This window comes from Geotrypetes seraphini, chromosome 1 (assembly GCF_902459505.1).
Source record: "Geotrypetes seraphini chromosome 1, aGeoSer1.1, whole genome shotgun sequence".
NCBI lineage: Eukaryota > Metazoa > Chordata > Amphibia > Gymnophiona > Dermophiidae > Geotrypetes > Geotrypetes seraphini.
Window position 1 is genome coordinate 130,356,675 of NC_047084.1, and position 20,992 is coordinate 130,377,666.

The 20,992-nt window shown below is 44.8% G+C and overlaps 1 protein-coding gene across 9 annotated transcripts in view; it reads right to left on the bottom strand.

The window, feature by feature from the left end:
- Window positions 1–20,992, bottom strand: part of KIAA1109 (KIAA1109 ortholog) — a 908,505-nt gene that overhangs the window by 864,076 nt on the left and 23,437 nt on the right. For all 9 annotated transcript variants that reach the window (XM_033938537.1, XM_033938601.1, XM_033938589.1 and 6 more), the window contains exons 3-4: window positions 11,141–11,257; window positions 4,109–4,187 (exon numbers count right to left, since the gene is read on the bottom strand). In XM_033938537.1, the coding sequence (XP_033794428.1) occupies window positions 4,109–4,187; window positions 11,141–11,257 (196 nt within the window). The remainder of the gene's footprint in view (window positions 1–4,108; window positions 4,188–11,140; window positions 11,258–20,992) is intronic.

Genomic DNA, 20,992 nt, shown 5'->3' on the forward strand with positions numbered 1-20,992 from the left:
GAGACCAGAATTGAACCTAGTAGAGAGGAAGACCCAAAGCTGACCAGAGAAGCGAGTTGTGAACACAGCGCTGTTGACCAGGGAGGAAAGAGAGCAGAGAGGAGCAGAGAAGAAGAGAATTGCTGCACCCGACTGGAGAGAGGGAGGTAAAGGAAGGAAGGAAAAGAGATGCCAGACCATGGAGGGGAAGGGAGAGATGCCAGGGTATGGATGAAAGGGAAGGAGACAAGAGATGCCAGTCCAAGGGGAAAGGAAGGAAGTAGGGAGGGAAGGAAAGGACAGGAAGGAGAAGAGATGCCAGAGCATGAAGGGGAGGAAAGGAGTGAGATGCCAGGGCATGGAGGGGAGAGAAGGGAAGGAGACAGATGCCTGAACAAGGGGAAAAGAAGGAGAGGAGATGCCAGAGCATGGAGGGGGAGGTAGAGATGGAAGAAGAGAGATATGCCAGGGCATGAGGGAGAAAAGGGAAGGACACAGAGATGCCAGACCTGGGGTGGGATGGGAAGGAAAGGAGAAGACAGAGATGCCAGAGCAGAGGGGAGAGGTGGAGACAGAGAGAGAAAAATGGAGTGAAGCTGAAATGAATCATGTACAAAAGAGGGAAGGGGCACTGGGTAGACAGTTTACAGAAGGGACATAGAAAAAGGAAAGATGCTATATGGAAGGGGAAGTGGGTGGAATGGGGAGAGGGTGGACAGTGAGTGAAAGAGAGAGAGAGAGAGGGCAAACAGTGGACGGAAGGGACAGAGACTGGAAAAAGATGATTTGAAAACTAAAATCGCCAGACAAAAGTAGAAAAAATGATTTTATTTTCAAATTTAATGATTGAAATATGTCAGTTTTGAGAATTTACATCTGCTGTCTATATTTTGAACCGTTCAGGAATAAATGCATTTGTTTCTTCTCTGATGTTGTGCTGAATGCAAAGTCTGGTATTTTAGGGTTTAGTTTGTGTATATTAGGACTTATAGTTTGTGGTCCTATATTTGCATAGGTTTTATCTATATTCTGCATGTGTCATCAAGGCCAGGTGTTCAGGCAGGAATGAATGTCGATAAGCGTTATTAGTGTCATGTCCCAAAGTAGGAACATATTTGCCAGCTCTCCTTCACCCCTTTTGGACACAAAACAGCCCTCGCTTTATGGAAGTGGGAAGAAGAGAGGGGGCAGAAGCAGGATGGTATTTTGCACACAATACAGGGGAGAACATAAGAATTGCCACTGCTGGGTCAGACCAGTGGTCCATCATGCCCAGCAGTCTGCTCATGCGGTGGCCCTCTGGTCAAAGACCAGCACCCTAACTGAGACTAGCCCTTTCGGCGTACATCCTTGTTCAGCTGGAACTTGCCTAACTTTGTCTTGTGGTGTCAAAAAACATTTCGTGTAGTATGACACGACATAGTATGCACAGTTTTTATATTTTCTTTTTAATTCAATAGATTCACTAGAGGTAGGTCTTGTCAGACAAATCTGATCAATTTTTTTGACTGGGTGACCAGAAAATGGATAGAGAATGTGAGCTAGATGTGGTATATTTAGATTTTAGCAAAGCCTTTGACAGTGTGCCACACAGACATCTAATAAATAAACTGAGTGGCCTTGGGATGGGTCCCAAAGTGACGGGTTAGGTCAGGAACTGGTTGAGTGGAAGGCGACAGAGGGGAGTGATCAATGGAGATTGCTCTGAGGAAAGGGATGTTACCAGTGGTGTGCCTCAAGGTTTTGTTCTTGGGCCTGTTCTTTTTAACATTTTTATAAATGATATTGCTGAAGGGTTGTCGGGTAAGAGTTGCCTCTTTGTGGATGATATCAAAATCTGCAATAGAGTAGACACGGAGTGAATAACATGAAGAAAGACCTGGTGAAGCTTGAAGAATGGTCTGAAATTTGGCAGCTAAATTTAATGCTAAAAAAATGCAAGTTCATGCATTTGGGTTTCAAAAACCCAAGGGAACGGTACAGTTTAGGGGGTGAAGAACTTATGTGCATGACAGAAGAGTGGGACTTGGGTGTGATTGTATGTGATGATCTTAAGATGGCCAAACTGGTTGAAAAGTTGACGGCGAAAGCTAGGTTGCATAGGGAGAGGTATGGCCAGTAGGAAAAAAGAGGTATTGATGCCTCTGTATAAGACTCTGGTGAGACCTCATTTAGAATACTGTATACAATTCTGGAGGCTGCACCTTCAAAAAGATATAAAAAGGATGGGGTTGGTCCAGAGGAAGGCTACTAAAATGGTATGTGGTCTTCATGATAAGGCGTATGGGGATAAAGATCTCAATCTGTATACCTTGGAGGAAAGGTGGGAGAGGGGAGATATGATAAGAGTCATTTAAATACCTACATAATATAAATGTACATGAGTCGAGTCTCTTTCATTTGAAAGGAAACTCTGCAATGTGAGGGCATAGGATGAAGTTAAGGAGGTGATAGGCTCCGAAGTAATCTGATTCCATCGACATTTCTGGACAGGTACTAAATTGGTTCACGGATTTCCTAAAAAAAAACAAAAACAAAAAAATGTACTTACCAGGTCTACAGCGAAGGAGTCTACTCTCAAGCTTGGTCCAATCCCTGCAGAGTGCCACAGGGCTCCCCACACTCCCTCTCACTTTTCAATATCTACCTGGCTTCACTGGGAAATATGTTATCCGAGTTAAAACTGAAACGTACATATAAGTGGATATAACGATTATTATCCCCATAACCTCATTGACCCAACAGACAGAACAATTCATTTAATCTGTCCTTACCAAGGTAGAACATTGGACTATGCACTCCAAACTAAAACTGAATCCCAAAAAAACCAAGATTTTCTTGGCAAGTCCCAATAACAAGATCGTGAACACCTCCTTAAGACTAAATGGATCAGACTATTCAATTAATCCCACAACCAAAATCCTTGGCGTCACCTGGACCGAAGCCTGATGTTTGAAGATCACACTAATGCTCAAGTCAAAAAATGCTTTCTCACTCTATGGAAACTTCGTACCATTAAACAATACTTTGATTTCTTTTCCTTTCGACTGCTGGTTCAATCCCTGATCTTAAGTACCTTAGACTAGTGCAATATTATATACTTGGGATCTCTCAAGAAAACCATCAAACAGCTGAGAATTATCCAAAATGCTGCAGTCTGTCTCATTTATGGCCTCAAGAAATCAGTCCATGTAAGCCCATATTACATAAAACTACACTGGCTGCCTGTGGAAGCAAGGGTCATTTTAAGTTTGCTTGCCTTTTCTTCAAAACCATGACAGGTTCTTCCCCAACCTATCTGTCTCACCAATTCGAATTCCCAGGCACAACTAATACACACAGTACCTACTTGTTCGATTTTCCGTCCCTAAAGGGCTGCACCTACAAGAGATACCTTGACAGAACACTATCATTCCAAGCAGGCAAATGGAACAAATGTTTAACCAACTTCATCTCAAACGCACTTTCATACCAAATGTTTAGGAAGTCAATAAAAACTTATCTCTTTGACAAATTTCTCTGACCCCACTTCAACCTGATGTACCTCAATCTGATGTACTTCCAAAACACATCCAGATAAACCTGACTAAACTTAACATGCCAATGTAATTTCAAACGTTCTCTATAATGTCGCTGTCTGTATACAGTCTCTTCCCTTGTAAACCGCTTAGAACTGTTTGTGGGATGGCAGAATAAAAACTAAAGTTATTATTATTATTATGATTATTAGATGCGTGGAACAGTCTCCTGGAAGAGGTGGTGGAAACAGAGACTGTCTGAATTCAAGAGGGATAGGCACATGGGATCTCTCAGAGAGAGAAAGAGATAATGGTTACTGTGGATGGGCAGATTAGATGGGCCATTTGGCTTGCCTTTTTTCCATTCCACCACCCCACCCCGCAGCTCACCATGCACCAGCCCAAACCAACCACTGCTCAGAACACATCATGACTTGCACAGTTGCTTCCCTGGCTTAGAGGAAACATTGGAAACAGGTAGACCTTTAGGCAAGCTTGGAAATAACAAAAAGAAACATTTAATCCAATATAAAAAGGCAAGCAGTACTGGTTGCCAGATGTATTGACCACAAGGGCATTAAGTTTGCAAATATTAAGGAAGAGCTGTTTACCTGATTGACATGTCTTTTGTAATGTAATAGATTTCTCGTACCATGATTTTTCCAGAAAGGACTGAAAACGAAAAGGAACCTGTTCACAAAGAGAAAGTGATCAATAAAGAACAAATGTTTCCATTTTTAGAAACCCCCAACCCCTGCCGCTCCAAAAAAATATTTTGTTTTAATTCACAACTGTATCAATTACATTACATTAGAGATTTCTATTCTGCCATTACCTTGAGGTTCAAGGTGGATTACAAAAGAGATAAAAAACAGAGGGTTACAATGGAAGAACATTTGTCCTTTCTAGAGAGGTAAAGAGTAGGTTATGTAGTTTCTGTGTGGCGGGAAGAGGGAGGAAGGAAGGACGGTAAGTTTGAGGTTAGGGCTGTTTCAGGAATATCTTGAAGAATGTAGTTTTTATTTCTTTTCTGAAGTTATGGCTGTTTCAGGAATTTCTGAACATCTGGCTTCATCTGAACTTGATGAGATTCCACAAGGTTATACGCTATTATCGCATTACATATTTCAAATTAAATTCTTTATATATACACACAAACTCAGAACATCCTACATCATCCACCCCTGCTTTTATAGAGAGAGATTTGGAAGCCACACAGTGGCTCAACAGCAGTGTGAGGTGAAAGTATGAACCGAAGACCACGTGGCAGCCTTGCAGATATCCTCGATAGGCGTGGACCTGAGGAAAGCTATTGAAGCTGTCATCGCTCGGACCTTATGTCCCGTAACTCGATCGTGCAGCGCGAGACCAGCCTGAGCGTAGCAGAAGGAAATGCAAGCAGCTAACCAGTTGGACAGGGTGCGCTTGGAAACTGGGTGCCCCAACCTGTTAGGGTCGAAGGACAAAAGCAACTGGGGGGCCGTCCGATGAGACTGGGTGCGTTGGAGGTAGAAGGCCAACGCTCGCTTTCAGTCGAGAGTGTGAAGCGCCACCTCTCCGGGATGAGAGTGGGGCTTGGGGAAGAACACAGGTAGAACAATAGACTGGTTGAGATGAAAATCAGACACCACCTTAGGCAAAAACTTAGGGTGAGTGCGGAGGACCACCTTGTCATGGTGGAATACCGTGAAAGGTGGGTCCGCCACCAAGACCTGCAGCTCACTAACCCTCCGAGCAGAAGTGAGGGCGAGTAGGAAGATCACTTTCCAAGTGAGAAACTTAAGATGACACTTATCCATAGGCTCAAATGGAGGTTTCATCAGTTGAGCTAGAACCACATTGAGATCCCAAACCACCGGAGGCGGTTTGAGGGGAGGATGAACATTCAGGAGCCCCTTCATGAAACGGGAAACTAAGGGATGGAGTGAAAGAGCCTTCCCTTCCAGGGGCTGATGAAAGGCAGCGATGGCGCTGAGATGGACTCGAATGGAATTGGTCTTCAGGCCAGAGTGAGATAAATGGAGTAAATACTCCAGAACCAAGGACACAGGGACCGACACCGGGTCCTGGCGGTGAGAGGAGCACCAGGACGAGAATCTAGTCCACTTCTGAGAATAGCAGAGTCTAGTCGAGACCTTCCGAGAAGCCTCCAACACTTCCCTGACCGACTGAGATACAGGGAAGGAAGTCAAGGGGAAAGAAACCAAGCGGTCAGATGAAGAGACTGAAGATTGGGATGTAACAGTGAACCCCGACTCTGAGATAGCAGAGAGGGAAAGACAGGCAGAAGTAGAGGTTCCCTGACACTGAGTTGAAGTAGCAGGGAGAACCAAGGCTGGCGGGGCCATCGAGGAGCGATCAGGATCAGAGTGGCCCTCAGAGATTTTAGATGGACCAGCGTCCTCGGAATCAGAGGAAACGGCGGGAACGCATAGAGGAACTTTCCCTCCCAATCTAGGAGGAAGGCATCGGCCTCGAGACGGTCCGGGGAGTATATCCTTGAACAGAAGAGAGGCAGTTTTTGATTGTCGGGGGAGGCGAACAGGTCTATCTGGGGAGTCCCCCACGTGTCGAACACCTGTCGCAGCACCTGAGAGTGCAGGGACCACTCGTGTGGCTGGAGGAGGCGGCTGAGCCTGTCCGCCAGGCAGTTTTGTTCCCCTTGGATGTAAACCGCTCGAAGGGAGATGTTTTGGGAGACCGCCCACTCCCAGAGCCGTAAGGCCTCCTGGCAGAGGGGCCAAGACCCCATCCCTCCTTGCTTGTTTACGTAGTACATCGCCACCTGGTTGTCCGTGCGGACGAGAACCACCCGGTCGTGAAGCAGATGCTGAAAGGCCACCGCGGCGAGGTAAATGGCCCGAAGCTCCAGCACGTTGATGTGGCAGTGACAGTCATCTGTGGTCCATAGGCCTTGCGTGTGTAGACCGTCTACATGAGGCCCCCAAGCGTACTCCGACGAGTCCGTGGTTAGGACCTTGTGGTGTGGCGGGGCGAGAAAGAGCAAACCCTTGGAAAGATTCGAAGAGTCGGCCCACCAACGGAGCGATCTTTGCAAGGAAGGAGTCACTGTCACGTGGCAGTAGATCGGGTCCCGATCTTGTCGCCATTGTGATGCCAAGGACCACTGTGGTAACCGCAGATGGAGGCGGGCAAGCGGGGTAACGTGGATTGTGGAGGCCATATGGCCGAGGAGCGTCATCATCTGTCGTGCCGAGACGGTAGTCGATCTCGAGACTTGTCGGCTCAGATTTACCAACGCCTCCCGACGCTGAGGAGGGAGGAAGGAACGCAGACGGACCGTGTCCAGCACGGCCCCGATGAATTGTAAGAACTGAGAGGGGCATAGCTGGGATTTTGGGAAGTTTATCTCGAACCCCAGACACTGAAGCGCAGTAATAGTCTGTTGGGTCGCTGAGATAACCCCCTCCCTGGTCGAGGCTTTGATCAACCAATCGTCCAGGTAGGGGAATACCTGCAGACCCTGGGAGCGCAAGGTAGCCGCGACTACTACGAGGCACTTCGTGAAGACTCGGGGGGACGAGGACAGGCCGAAGGGGAGGACCCGATATTGCAGGTGGAGGTCCCCCACCTGAAAGCGCAGGAACCTGCGGCAAGCAGGGTGCACCAGAACATGGGTGTAGGCTTCCTTCAGATCGAGGGAGCAGAGCCAATCGCCTTCGCTGATTAAGGGGTAAAGGATCGGAAGGGAAAGCATCCGAAACTTTTCCCGTACCAGAAACTTGTTCAGGCGCCTTAAGTCCAGGATCGGGCGCAGGTCTCCCGTCTTCTTCGGTACCAGGAAGTAGCGGGAGTAAAATCCTTGGCCCCTTTGATTTTGGGGGACCGGCTCCACCGCCCGCAGGCGGAGGAGGTCCTGTGCCTCGGAGAGGAGGACACGCACTCGGTGGGATGTCGGGGGGTACCTCCCAAAAGTTGAGCAAGTACCCTGATGAGATCACACCAAGGACCCATGAGTCCGACGTGATGGCTTTCCAGCGAGGGTAGTAGGCTTGGAGGCGGCTCCCGATGGGGAGGGGGCCGGGTGGAGGTGCGGAGGGGGCCCGCCCCCGTCCGCTCATTCCGTCAAAAGGACGGAGATGGCTTCGTCGACGCCGTGGGCTGTGACTTTGGTGGAGCCCTAGAGTGAGCCTGGGGGCGTCGCGGCGGTGGTCTTGAAAAGGCCGGTGTGGACTTCTGGGGGTAGCGTCGAGGTAATCCCCGGAAGGGGCGAGAGGTCTGTGGTTTAGGCTTCTGTCGGACAAGAGACGCGAATGAGCGTTCGTGTTCAGATAGCCGTTTCGTAGCAGCTTCGATGGTGTCGTCAAAGAGTTCCTTCCCGACGCAGGGGAGGTTGGCTAGTCGATCTTGCAGGTTGGGGTCCATATCGACGAGTCGTAGCCATGCCAGCCGGCGCATGGCCACCGCGAAGGCTGCGACCCTGGAAGATAGTTCGAAGCCGTCGTAAGCGGCGTGGAACAAGTGTAGCCTGAGGTTGGAAAAATCCTCGAGGAGGAGGCTGAACTCTGTCTGGCGAGGGGTGGGTAAGCTCTCCGAGAAGGAGGCGAGCCGCCCGATGAGGTGCTTCAGGTAGGAGGAAAAAGTGAAGGTGTAGTTCAGGACTCTGGCGGTCATCATAGAGTTCTGGTACAACCGGCGTCCGAATTTGTCCAGTGTTCGGCCTTCGCATCCAGGGGGGACCGCCGCGGACACCCTCGAGGGGTGAGCTTTTTTTAGAGATGATTCCACCAGCAGGGATTGGTGGGACAGCTGTGGTTGCTCAAACCCCGGGTGAGGTACCGTCCGGTACTTAGACTCCATTTTGGATGGGACCGCTGTCACCATGTAAGGAGTCTCGAGGTTCCTGATAAGGGTCTGCCCGAGTACTGGGTTCAGTGGTAGCCGGAGGGACTCTCGGGGCGGGGAAGGCATATCCAGCTCCGCCAGGTATTCCTTGGAGTACCTTGAGTCAGATTGTAGGTCCAAGTCAAGGGCACGTCCTATGTCCTGGACGAACCTCGTGAAGGATGGTCGATGGGGTCCCGTGGCCCCTTGCGGGGACGGTGACCGAGACCGCCGTTTGGCTGAGAATGAAGGAGAAGCCTCCCTCGAATAGCGGGGCTCTCGCTCGGATCCTCGGTCCGATACCGGAGACGCGCTGTGAAAGCGCTCCGGGGTCGAGGACCTGCGTCGCCTCGAGGATCCCCTTGGGGATGACGCCGGGGTTCTGGGGACTGACTGGTGCCTGGTCGGGGATCCCTCCCCGGACTCCCTCGGCGAAAGCCTAGGGCCTCGGGCCGGAGCTCCGGACCGAGGGGGAGTCAATAGGAGCTGTGGGTTGGTAAGAGACAGCTCGGTGACCCTTAGCGGCTCCCCCGATCGAGTCGAGGGGGTGCGCCCTCGTACCGGAGGGGAACTCCAGGCTTTCTTAGATAGGGGTCTCGATTTTCGTTTTGAATGCCTCGAATGCCTCGGGGAGGAATCCGATGAAGAGGAGAGGCGACGAGAACGGCGCGGTTTTCCTCGAGGGGTCTCGGCGCGTTGCTCAGGCTGGTCCGGCGCATGCGAGGTCGAGGCCGAGGCCAGTTGAAGGTGAGCCATGGCAGCAGATAGCTCCGTTGTGATCATCGCTCGGAGCAGGTCCTGGAATACAGGCATGGACAGCATCGATGGCATGTCCAAGGCCGCTGTGCTCTCCACCGGGGGCGATCTCGCTTCGGAGCATTCCCGAGGGGTGGAGGCACGTCCCGAGGTCTTCGGGGTTTTTACCGGGGCCGTGGGTAAGGAGTTTCCACACTGTGCGGCCATTGTCCCCGAGGTTGGCTTCTTTGACGATGTGGAACCTGAGGAAGGAAGAGGGGACTTACCCGGGGCAGAGGACTTATGAGAGCTCGAGGTCTTCGAAGTCGAGTCCCGAGGCGGGGCCGATGTACTCGAGACCAAGATCAAGGCCGGGGCCGATCTCGAGGCCGAGTTCGAGGGTTGATCGGTAGCAAATAGCTTTGCCATGCGAGCCCGGCGGCGGCGGAGCGCCCGCTGTTGAAAAGTTGCACACCGGGGGCAAGTTTCCATTGGATGGTCGGCCCCCAGACAAAGGATGCACCAGCGATGCGGGTCTGTGAGAGATAGAAAACGCTCACACCCGGTGCACTTTTTAAAACCCGTAATGGGCCGGGACATCCAGGCGGCCGCGGCCAATCAGGCCTCGCGGTCGCGGCGATCCGGGAGCCCCCGGATCGCGAGAAAAAGGCGTGAAAAGCGCGATGAGCAGGAAGAAAAATTTTTTGTTATGCACAGCGACTTTTACGAAGAAAGGAAAAAAAAAAGAATAGTAAATCACGGTGTAAAGAAGGCACTAGGGCAGCGCTAAGAAAAACGTGTCTTCTTAGCACAGTGGAAAAAATCGAACTGGAGACCACGAGGAGGGGATGCGCCCTCTAGTGGAGCAGGAGGCACACATGCGTGGTGCAGCCAGCAAGCTTGAATCTTCAATCAAGTTTGCTTGAAATGCTGTCCGCATCGGGGCTCCGTAGATGACGTCTCCCACATGTGAGAATATCATGCCTGCTTGTCCTGGGATAAGCTGTGCATCCAAGATATACCCGAGGATAAATTAAGTGCTCTCTATCTCCACCTGCTGGTTGATGGATGTAATCCCACTAGTCTCCGGATTCATCTGCTGTGACTAAAGGAAATAAAATTAAAGGTAAGGATATAATTTTACCTTAGATTAGGTGCCACTAGATGCCCTAAACGCAGACACTTAGCGATGCCTAACTAAATTCCACACACAACCCAAATTCATTTAACAAGCTTAATTGGCATGGCAGTTGCCCAAGTCTTTAATTATTAATTTTGGAAATTTTTATAAAACAATTAAACATTGTCGATGCACTCACAAACATCTAACAATACCTACCTGAAAAGTAGGCGAAGGTAGGGGTGGGTAATAGGTATGGTAGACTTAAGCATTGCTAAAGTCCGAGAGAGGCACTGGTAAAACCTGGCCTAATATACCAGCGCCTACTTCTAGGACACCTAGCAACGCAAAAGTCCACTTAGGCGCCGCTATGCATTATTCCATAAAAGGCATCTAGCAGTTGATTGACAACCTTGTGGACTGGCGCCTAAAAGTTAGGTGCAGTTAAGCGCCATTTATGTTCAATAGCTTTACACCACATCCAGCAAAAATAAGTAGTGTATTTTGATTCTTAAACTCTGACTTTTTGTGAAAAGATTATCACCAGCTTATTTTGATTTTGCAGAAAATGATTTTAACACGCTAAAAAAGATAAAATCACTTCTGCGTGATTATCCAAGGGTCTCGCCTATTTCTATCCCTTGAATCCTTATGAGACATTACCTACTTATAATAAACCAATATAGAATTTTGGGGCCATTTTACTAAAGTTTAGTGCATGCTAACAGACATTAGTGTATGCTAAGAGCTAAGAAACCTATTATATACCCATCGACTGCTTAGCATTTAATGCACACTAATTCTGTTAGCTTTAGTGAAGGACCTGTGATCGATTCACCTCTCTGGTAGATTGGTAGGTAAGTTAACTTAAATCCCCCAAATTATTAAAGAAACCAAATCAATTAGAGAATGAAAAATCTCAAATGAAACTTCTGTAACTCACCGATATGAATGTAGCCATGCTTGTATAATCTGTTAAGAACCAGTGTTAAAATAAGACCAACATTCCGAGAGTTATAATAAGTCAGATAAATAATCCACCCACAAGACAAGATAGTAGCTGCAAAAAAAAATGCAAATGTATTTAGTGTACTTTGCTTTATTATGTTTATTTACAAGGAAAAAGTAAAGCTTAGCAGCAGGGTTTTCTCTTCAACTACAAGCAGCAATTTCTCTCTTCTTGCAAAAATGTGCATATATGTGAAATGGCTTACACCCAGAAATGTTTAATTTAAAATATTAATTTTTATGTAATTACCTAATATAGGGGTTCTTTTTCTAAGGCATGCTAGTACGTCTTAGAGCGCACTAAATGCAAACGTGTCCATTATATCCTATGGACGTTAGCATTTAGCGCACGCTAAGACGCACTAGCACGCCTTAGTAAAAGGAGCCCAATTGTGAATCTCTTACTTTATTCTGCTAACATCTAACTTTTTATATGCGTTTATAAGCAATAACATACAGAAATGTTGTTTAGATCACAAGTCATGCATAGAGACATTTTCACAGCTTCCATTGGGCTTATAGGTTCAACCGAAAAGGGTTTACAGCTCTGGACACACTTTCTAAAGAAAAGAAAACTACCCTCACTAGACAGCTTCAGTTTCTCTTTTGCTACACCAACTCTGTCCCCTCTCCTTCCCTGCAAAACCGGAAATAAAAAAAAAAGTCACTGCTTACTCTTCTCAGGTCACAGCAGTAGAATAAGCAACATGCGACCTGCTTAGGGTCACCAGATGTCCAGGTTCGGACATGCCAAGGATTCGTTTAGGCCTTATGGACTATTGCAAAATGCTCTTTATCATAGCACTGACTTGTGAATATGCATATTATCCAAACATCTTTCGATATACTATAGAAGACTCCTGAAGCGGGCCAGTTTGGCCGAAACATGTACATGTCGAGTCATTGAGTTATTGGATGAATAAAAGGACATTTATGCATTAGCTTGTGTCCACCAATCTTATTAGGACAATTCCACTCTTTTGTTTGCATACCTGCTTAGGGTTACCAAATGTCCTGGTTCGGACATGACCCCTTTTCAGAGGGGATTTCCAAAACACGGCCCCGAGCTTGGGAAGAGATGATGTTTGTATGGGGTGGGGCAGGGCTGGGGGGGGAGCCACATGTCCTTTTTAATTCCACCCTCCACCCCACAACAAAATCTAGTAACTCTAGACCTGCTACATATCTACAGTTTTCTAAGAAAGCTCCAGTATGCACAAGACGCTCCTATAAACACCAGACTTCCTGTCAGTTCTTTGAGTAACTACAGGGGCATATAGCCAGCTCTCCAGTTTGGGGGGGACAGGGGATAACACACTCCTTCTCTCTCCCCTGGAGAATCATGCATTTCCCCCTCTCTCACCTCCTATCTTCTTTCCTCCCTGCAGCCCAGTCTCTCTTTCACTTTCCCCCACACTAAATGCTGCAGTATGCATGTTTAAAGATGTGTGAAGAATCATGATTGATGTTGATGCTTTTGGGGGGGATCTTTTTGAAGAAGTAGCTATTTCCCTGATGCAGCAGTAGTTGAGGCCGCGAAACGGTGACATCATCGGAGTGAATGTAACAGTATAAATGATCTCTTGAGCTGTTCAATTGAATGCAACATCGCATGAGATTGAAGTTAACATTAAGAACATAAGCAGTACCTCCACTGGGTCAGACCCGAGGTCCATCGTGCCCAGCAGTCCACTCACGCAGCAGCCCAACAGGTCCAGGACCTGTACAGCAATCCTCTATCTATACCCCTCTATCCCCTTTTCCAACTTAAAATTGTCCAATCCCTTCTTGAACCCCAATACCGTATACTCTGTCCTATCACGCCCTCTGGAAGCGCATTTCAGGTGTCTACCACACGTTGGGTGAATAAAAACTTCCTAGCATTTGTTTTGAATCTATCCCCTTTCAACTTTTCCAAATGTCCTCTTGTTCTTGTAGTTTTCAAAAGTTTGAAGAATCTGTCCCTCTCTACTTTCTCTATGCCCTTCATGACCTTGTAAGTCTCTATCATATCACCTCTAAGCCTCCTCTTCTCCAGGGAAAAGAGCCCCAGTTTCTCCAATCTCTCAGCGTATGAAAGGTTTTCCATACCTTTAATCAAACGTGTCGCTCTCCCCTGAACCCTCTCGAGTATCGCCATAACCTTCTTAAGGTAAGGCGACCAATATTGGACGCAGTACTCCAGATGCGGACGCACCATCGCCCGATACAACGGCAGGATAACTTCTTTCGTTCTGGTTGCAATACCCCTCTTGATTATACGTAGCATTCTATTCGCTTTCTTAGCAGCCGCTGTGCACTGTGCCGTCGGCTTCATTGTCTTGTCCACCATTACTCCCAAGTCCCTTTCTTGGGTACTCTCATTCAATAACATCCCTCCCATCGTATAGCTGTACCTCGGGTTTCTGCTTCCTACATGTAATACTTTACATTTCTCTACGTTGTACTTCATCTGACATCATGTCGCCCACTCCTCTAGTTTGTTCAAGTCCCTTTGTAATTCTTCGCAGTCCTCTTCAGTCCGAGCACCACTAAATAGTTTGGTGTCGTCTGCGAATTTTATTATTTCGCACTTCGTCCCTGTTTCTAGATCATTTATAAATATATTAAATAGCAGCGGTCCAAGCACCGACCCCAGCGGAACACCATTCGTGAACCTCCTCCAGTCCGAGTAGTGGCCCTTCACTCCTACCCTCTGCTTCCTTCCCGCCAACCAATTTCTGATCCTTCTATGTATGTCTCCTTCCACCCCATGGTTCTTCAGTTTCCAAAGTAAGTGTTCATGGGGTACTTTGTCAAAGGCTTTTTGGAAATCTAAATATACGATGTCTATGGGGTCCCCTTTGTCCATCCGTTTGTTAATTCCTTCGAAGAAGTGCAATAAGTTCGTTAGGCACGATCTCCCCTTGCAGAAGCCATGTTAGCTGGTTATCAGAAGTTTATTTCTTCTTTTTTTTTCTTTTATTTATAAATTTCAAATATCAAATCAAGATTCACTTGTACAGAAAGTGATTACAGCAAAAGAAATGAAAAAAATACATCATCCAATTTTATATAAGAACAAAATATTGCTTAATCGCTCAAGTCCACAATAAGATCTTGTTATTCCGTTTATATTACATCTTGGAGTTTATTTCTTTCAAAATGCTCATTGATGCTGTCTTTTATCAGTGCTTCTGCCTTTTTCCCCGGAACTGAGGTCAGACTGACTGGTCTGTAATTTCCCGGGTCACCTCTTGATCCCTTAACATTGGCTATCTTCCAATCCTCTGGGATTACGCCTGTTTTCAGGGATAGATTGCAAATTTGCTGCAGTAGTCCCGCTGTTTCCTCCTTTAGTTCTTTCAGAACCCTTGGGTGAATCCATCCGGGCCCAGCGATTTGTCAGTTTTTAATTTTTCTATCTGCCTGCGTGCGTCTTCAAGGTTTACTTCCATGGATGTTAATTTTTCTGTTTGGTCTCCTTTGAAGATTTGCTCAGGTTCCGGTATGGTGGATGTGTCCTCTTTTGTAAATACAGACGAAAAGAACATTTTTAGTATTTCTGCCACTTCTTTCTCCTCCTTCACCACTCCCTTCCTGTCTCCGTTGTCCAGCAGTCCCACCTCCTCCCTAGCTGGCTGCTTCCCTTTAACATATCTGAAGAACGGTTTGAAATTTCGTGCTTCTCTGGCTAGCCTCTCTTCATATTCACTTTTGGCTTTTCTAACCACAAGGTGACATTCCTTTTGATACTTCCTGTGCTCTTTCCAGTTCTCCTCAGTTTTGTCCCTTTTCCATTTCCTGAATGAATTCTTCTTATCGTCTATTGCTTTCTTCACTTCTTTAGTTATCTACGCCGGGTCTTTTGTTTGACTCTTTTTGCACCTTTTTCTGCGTCTGGGGATATACAGATTTTGCACCTCGCTCACCGTGTCTTTGAAAAAAGACAAGGCTTACTCTACCGTTTTCCATTTCTTGGACGTGTTCCTAAGTTTCTTCCTTACCATTCCTCTCATCGCTTCATAGTTTCCTTTCTTGATGTTGAAAGTTGTCGCTATGGTTCTCTTTCCCTTCGGTATTCCTACTTCAACTTTGAACTTGATCATATTATGATCGCTGTTTCCCAGCGGTCCCACTACTTTCACTTCCTTCGCAGGTCCTCTTAACCCATTTAGGATTAGATCCAGAGTGGCATTCCCTCTCGTCGATTTTCTGACAAGCTGCTGCATGAAGCAATCCTGTGTAGCTTCCAGGAATCCTGTTTCCCTAATGTATTTTGAGCTTCCAAGACTCCAGTCTGTCCCGGGATAGTTGAAGTCTCCCATAATAATCGTGTTACTGCTTTTGGGTTATTCCATGTCAAGTGATCAAGGGCTCCCTGCATGACCATCATGGATTTTGATAAAACTTTATGCACAAAGTCCCACATGTATCAAACGAACTTTGGTAAAGTTTTAGTTTCGCCTGTGGAATATTCGTGGAGATATAGCCATTTGTTTGACCCCATACTGCAATGACATACAGTACGACAGTGACATTCTGACAACTTTGAGACACAATATCTCACGAGCTATGTTTCCAAAAAAACTGAAACTTAGCTACCCTGCACAACTTTTGGAGCTCTATTCAGTGCTACCAATAATAATTTGTGTTGAGCACTGAGTGAATGGCTGAATTACAGTAAACTTGGCCGAAAAAATTAGTGCTCCAAAAAAAGTCAAAGTTTGACATTACTTAGCTCCCACAATAATTGAGTAATAAATGCGAAATTTGGCGCATAATGTCTCAGTACAACGTTGTTTTCAAAAGTACAATTTCAACCTCCAAGCTCTTTCCATTAGTTTACAAATTAAGTGTAAATTTGCTAATTTGTGTAAAAAGGCCAAAAATAGGGTATTTTCAGCCTGCTTTTACAGAAAAATACCTTTCAGAAACTCTTTCAAATCAGTCTCATTAGAAAGAGCATATTTCAAACCCCCTAGAAAAGTGGGCTTCATTTTTCAACGCAGGTTAACAATGCCCGAAAAAGGGGGACAAAGTTGGGAGATGTCACCATGGCAACGGCCTACGTTTCAACTTACAATTATGTCACTTTTCACACTGTTTTTCCCTGTTTATTTTTACTCAAGCTTTGGGTACAATTATAGTGTTCTTAATTAATGATTATTCCTAACTAGAAATTGAGGTGATAATTTTGTTGCATGCAGATCACAAATTACAACTTGTTTTCTTTTTCAGATCCACATTATTATTAATTCTGTTTAAAATGGATGCCAACGAATCGACTAATAATAATCCTTTTCTGCCAGACTGTGCCATTGGGCAAAAATTGTTGTCAAAGTTGTCAAAGTGACGGCACATTTTATTCTAAAAAATGTGGGCTCATTTTTTTACATAATTTGTAAACCGATGAAAAATTGCTTATCACTCGGCGCTCTGAAGTTGAACTGATGGATAAAGACCAAATCTGCCTCCACCACAAAGCAAAGTATCTCGACAAATACGAATTAAAGCAAACATCGTGTTGTAATCCATTTGAAAAGAAAAATCACATTGTTCAAAGTGGATTGTTAAAAGTCGATCTTGCCATGTCTAATGATTTTAGAAAAGTGGCAAAAATAAATATCAAGCCAGGTCAGAAACTTTGCAGTAGGTGCAAAGCCCAATACGTTTCAATGAGTGAAGCTACTGCAGCATCTTCATCTTCAGACGATTTTGATATCAGCATCTCCGATGCAGTTGATCAAAGCTTGACTGCTTTAGGAACCTCTCCATTGAAAATTCGAAGGTTAGCTAGTAGAGATAAAGCCGGCTATGTGATACGAAAAATTGAACGTGTGCAGAATGTGATAGCCAAGAAGATTACATCTGCTGCTGGAGTTTCAGCTGAAGAAGTTGGGCCGTCTCGTCAGTCTGTAGAATGCAAGTTATGTGAAGATTACACTGACCTCATTGAAGAAATGAAAACAAAAATTGCAATATCCAACAGGTCAATGAAAGTTCAATTATTGACGATGGCCCCAAAAAGTTGGTCAATAAAGGAAACAGCAATGAAGTTTGGCGTTTCAGAGCGCATGGTCAGAACAGCCGAAAAAGTAAAGAAAGAGAAAAGCATTTGTTCTATACCTGATGCAAAAATTGGCAAGTCCCTTCCAAAAGAAATTGCAAATAGAGTTCAAGATTTTTACGAAGACGATGAATTCAGCAGAATATGTCCTGGCAAAAAAGATTGCATTTCAGTCCGCCTCAATGGTTTAAAAGTACAAAAGCAAAAGCGGCTGCTGTTGTGTAATTTAAAAGAGCTGTACGTGGCATACTGTAACAAATACGGAACTGAAATTGGTTTTTCCAAATTATGTGAGCTCAGGCCAAAGTGGTGTGTAACCGTTGGTGCATCCGTGTGTGTCTGCACGATACATCAAAATGTAAAGCTCATGCTACAAGGCGCCAATGTCAAAGAGAACTACAAAGTTCTTATGGAAAAAACTGTGTGCGACCTAAATGTCAAGAACTGTATGCTACAACGATGTCAAAACTGCCCTGGTGAAGAAGCACTAACAGCATACCTGGAAGAAATATTCAAGGATTTAGATCCAGAAGAATCAATAGAATTTAAGCAATGGGTTCACGCTGACCGTGAAACATTAGAAACAAGCGTACTAACCATGGACAACTTTATTGGAAGACTTGCAAGCAAGATTTGGAAGTTGACAAGCCACCATTTCATTTCAAAACATCAAAGTGAATATTTGAAGATGTTGAAGACAGGCTTAAAAGAAACGGAAATGATCGTTTTGATGGATTTCGCTGAAAATTACTCATTTGTTGTACAGGATGCCGCCCAAGGCTTTCACTGGGAAAATTCACAAGCTACGGTACATCCTTTTGTTGCATATTACCTCAATGAAGTGGGCACATTGCAAGTTGTAAACTGTTGTATTATTTCTGATCATATGCAACATGATATGATATCTGTACACGTGTTTATTCAAAAGTTGATCGAATTTTTGGTAACTCAAACAAACATTACCAAAATATACTACTTCAGTGACGGCTCAGCTGCACAATATAAAAACTACAAGAACTTTGTGAATTTGTGCAATCACAGAAATGATTTCAACATTGAGGCTGAATGGAATTTTTTTGGAACTAGCCACGGAAAATCACCCTGCGATGGAGTTGGTGGAACAACTAAACGACTGGCTGCCCGGGCTAGCCTCCAAAGACCATCAACGGATCAAATATTGATGCCAAAGGATCTATTTAACTTTTGTGACCAAAATATACACGGAGTTAAATACATTTATGTTCCAAAAGAAGAAATTGAAGAAAGCAAAAAGTTTCAAGAAGAAAAATGGCATGAAAGCAGCACAGTAGCCGGTACCAGAGAGCACCACCAATTTGTACCAGTCGACTCAAACTCGGTTCGTGTCAGCAAAGTTTCAAATGACACAATAAATTTTGTTGCCAAAATTTCTGATACTGCCATTCCAAATTTGAAAGTGTCCGAAATCTTTCCTGGTTGCTACGTTGCCTGTACTTACGATAATCAATGGTGGATAGACAACGTTGTTGAAGTCTCAATTGAACAAAATGATGCATTGATAAAATTTATGCATCCTCATGGTCCAGCTCATTCGTTTTATTGGCCAGAAAGGCGAGACGTTTGTTGGGTTCCAGAGCAACACCTCATCTGCATGCTTTGTGCCCCTTCAGTTACATCATCCGGCCGCCAATATCAATTTCCAGAAACTGCATTGAAGAAAGTGGCTCAAAAATTTAACAGAATGTTATAAAGATTGCTGGCAGTTAAAATCAAAGTGGACTTCACTTCGGCTTGGGAACCATATAAGATACCCAATTTAGGCTTGGGAACCTAGGATAAGACACCCTAATCATTGGCTTTGGAACCAGAAAGATACCAACAAAAGGCTTTGGAACCTTGACAAAGAAACCAAATGCGAGGCTTGGGAACCTGGACAAAGTGGCCCACCCGTGGCTGGTATTGCACAGCTATCGGGCGTGACCCCTATGGCGATGGGGTTGCCAGTTCAAACTCTTGAACTGGTAGTGACAATGTCACCATGGACCAACGCAATAGAGTAGTAGTAATACTACGTCAATACAAAACTGTAACTTTAAAAATGACAGAACTATGTTGAAATAGAGGTTGTTGCCGTGGCAACGTCTCCCAACTTTGTCCCCCTTTTTCAGCCATTGTTAACCTGCGTTGAAAAATGAAGTCCACTTTTCTAGGGGGTTTGAAATATGCTCTTTCTAATGAGACTGATTTGAAAGAATTTCTTAAAGGTATTTTTCTGTAAAAGCAGGCTGAAAATACCCTATTTTTGGCCTTTTTACACAAATTAGCAACTTTACACTTAATTTGTAAACTAATGGAAAGAGCTTGGAGGTTGAAATTGTACTTTTGAAAACAACGTTGTACTGAGACATTATGCGCCAAATTTCGCATTTTACTCCTACCATCACTGAACTGAAAATCAAAAATACCAAATACCCAATACAACCCGAACTAAAACTCCTAGGAGTTACGATAGACAGATGTTGCACAATGCAGCCCCAGATCAACAAAACAACCCAGAAAGCTTTTCTAACCATGAGAAATCTCCGTAAAATCAGAAAATTCTTTGACCAAGCACAATTTAGACTAATCGTCCAATCCCTACTCTTAGGTCTGCTGGATTATTGCAACTCCCTATATCTTCCTTGTCCAGCCACTATGATAAAACAACTCCAGACCATACAAAACACCGCCCTCAGATTGATCTACTCACTCAAAAAATATGATCACATAACAACTGCCTTCTTAGACTCTCACTGGCTACCCATACAAGCACAAATCCAATTCAAATTCTACTGCCTGATATTCAAAGCATTACACGGCTCTTCCCCCTCCTATCTAAATAACCGCTTAAACCAAATCTCCACTTCAAGACACAGAAGAACCTCGAACCCTTTCGCCTTCCCCCCACTCAAAGGCACACAATGCAAGAAAATGTTTGACAACCTTCTGGCAACACAAGCAGCAAAAATCAACCATTCCATCTCCAATCTTATGACAATATCAGACAACTTCAAAACATTCAGAAAAGAAATCAAAACCCTGCTTTTCAAAAAATTCATCCAAATATCTTAACCCCTCCTCTTTTACCTCCAGAAGATTCACCTACCTTCAGATAACCTTCCCCCAAATTACCCACCTTAACACCTTCCAATTAAACAAATACCATAAATAGATTGTAACCTACCCTCTCTAACTGCATTCCATATGTATTTTTCATACAGTTCTTCACTGTCAGTTTAATTTCCATCCTATAAGTTCACATAGAATTTTTCTTTTTTCAACCATCTTTATTTTCTCTTCTTTATTAATTTCCAGGTACTTTAGTTAGATTGTGAACCTTCGGGACAGTAAGGGAATTTTTTAAGTACCTTCTTACTTCTCATTTATAATCTTAATGTATATTTTCTTCAAACCGCTTAGAACCTAACGGATGTAGCGGTACATAAGAAATAAATTACATTACATTATTACTCAATTATTGTGGGAGCTAAGTAATGTCAAACTTTGACTTTTTTTGGAGCACTAATTTTTTCGGCCAAGTTTACTGTAATTCAGGCATTCAATCAGTGCTCGGCAAAAATTGTTATTGGTAGCAATGAACAGAGCTCAAAAAGTTGTGCAGGGAAGCTAAGTTTCAGTTTTTTTGGAAACACAGCTCAGGAGATATTGTGTCTCAAAGTTGTCAGAATGTCATTGTCGTACTGTATTTCATTGTGGTAT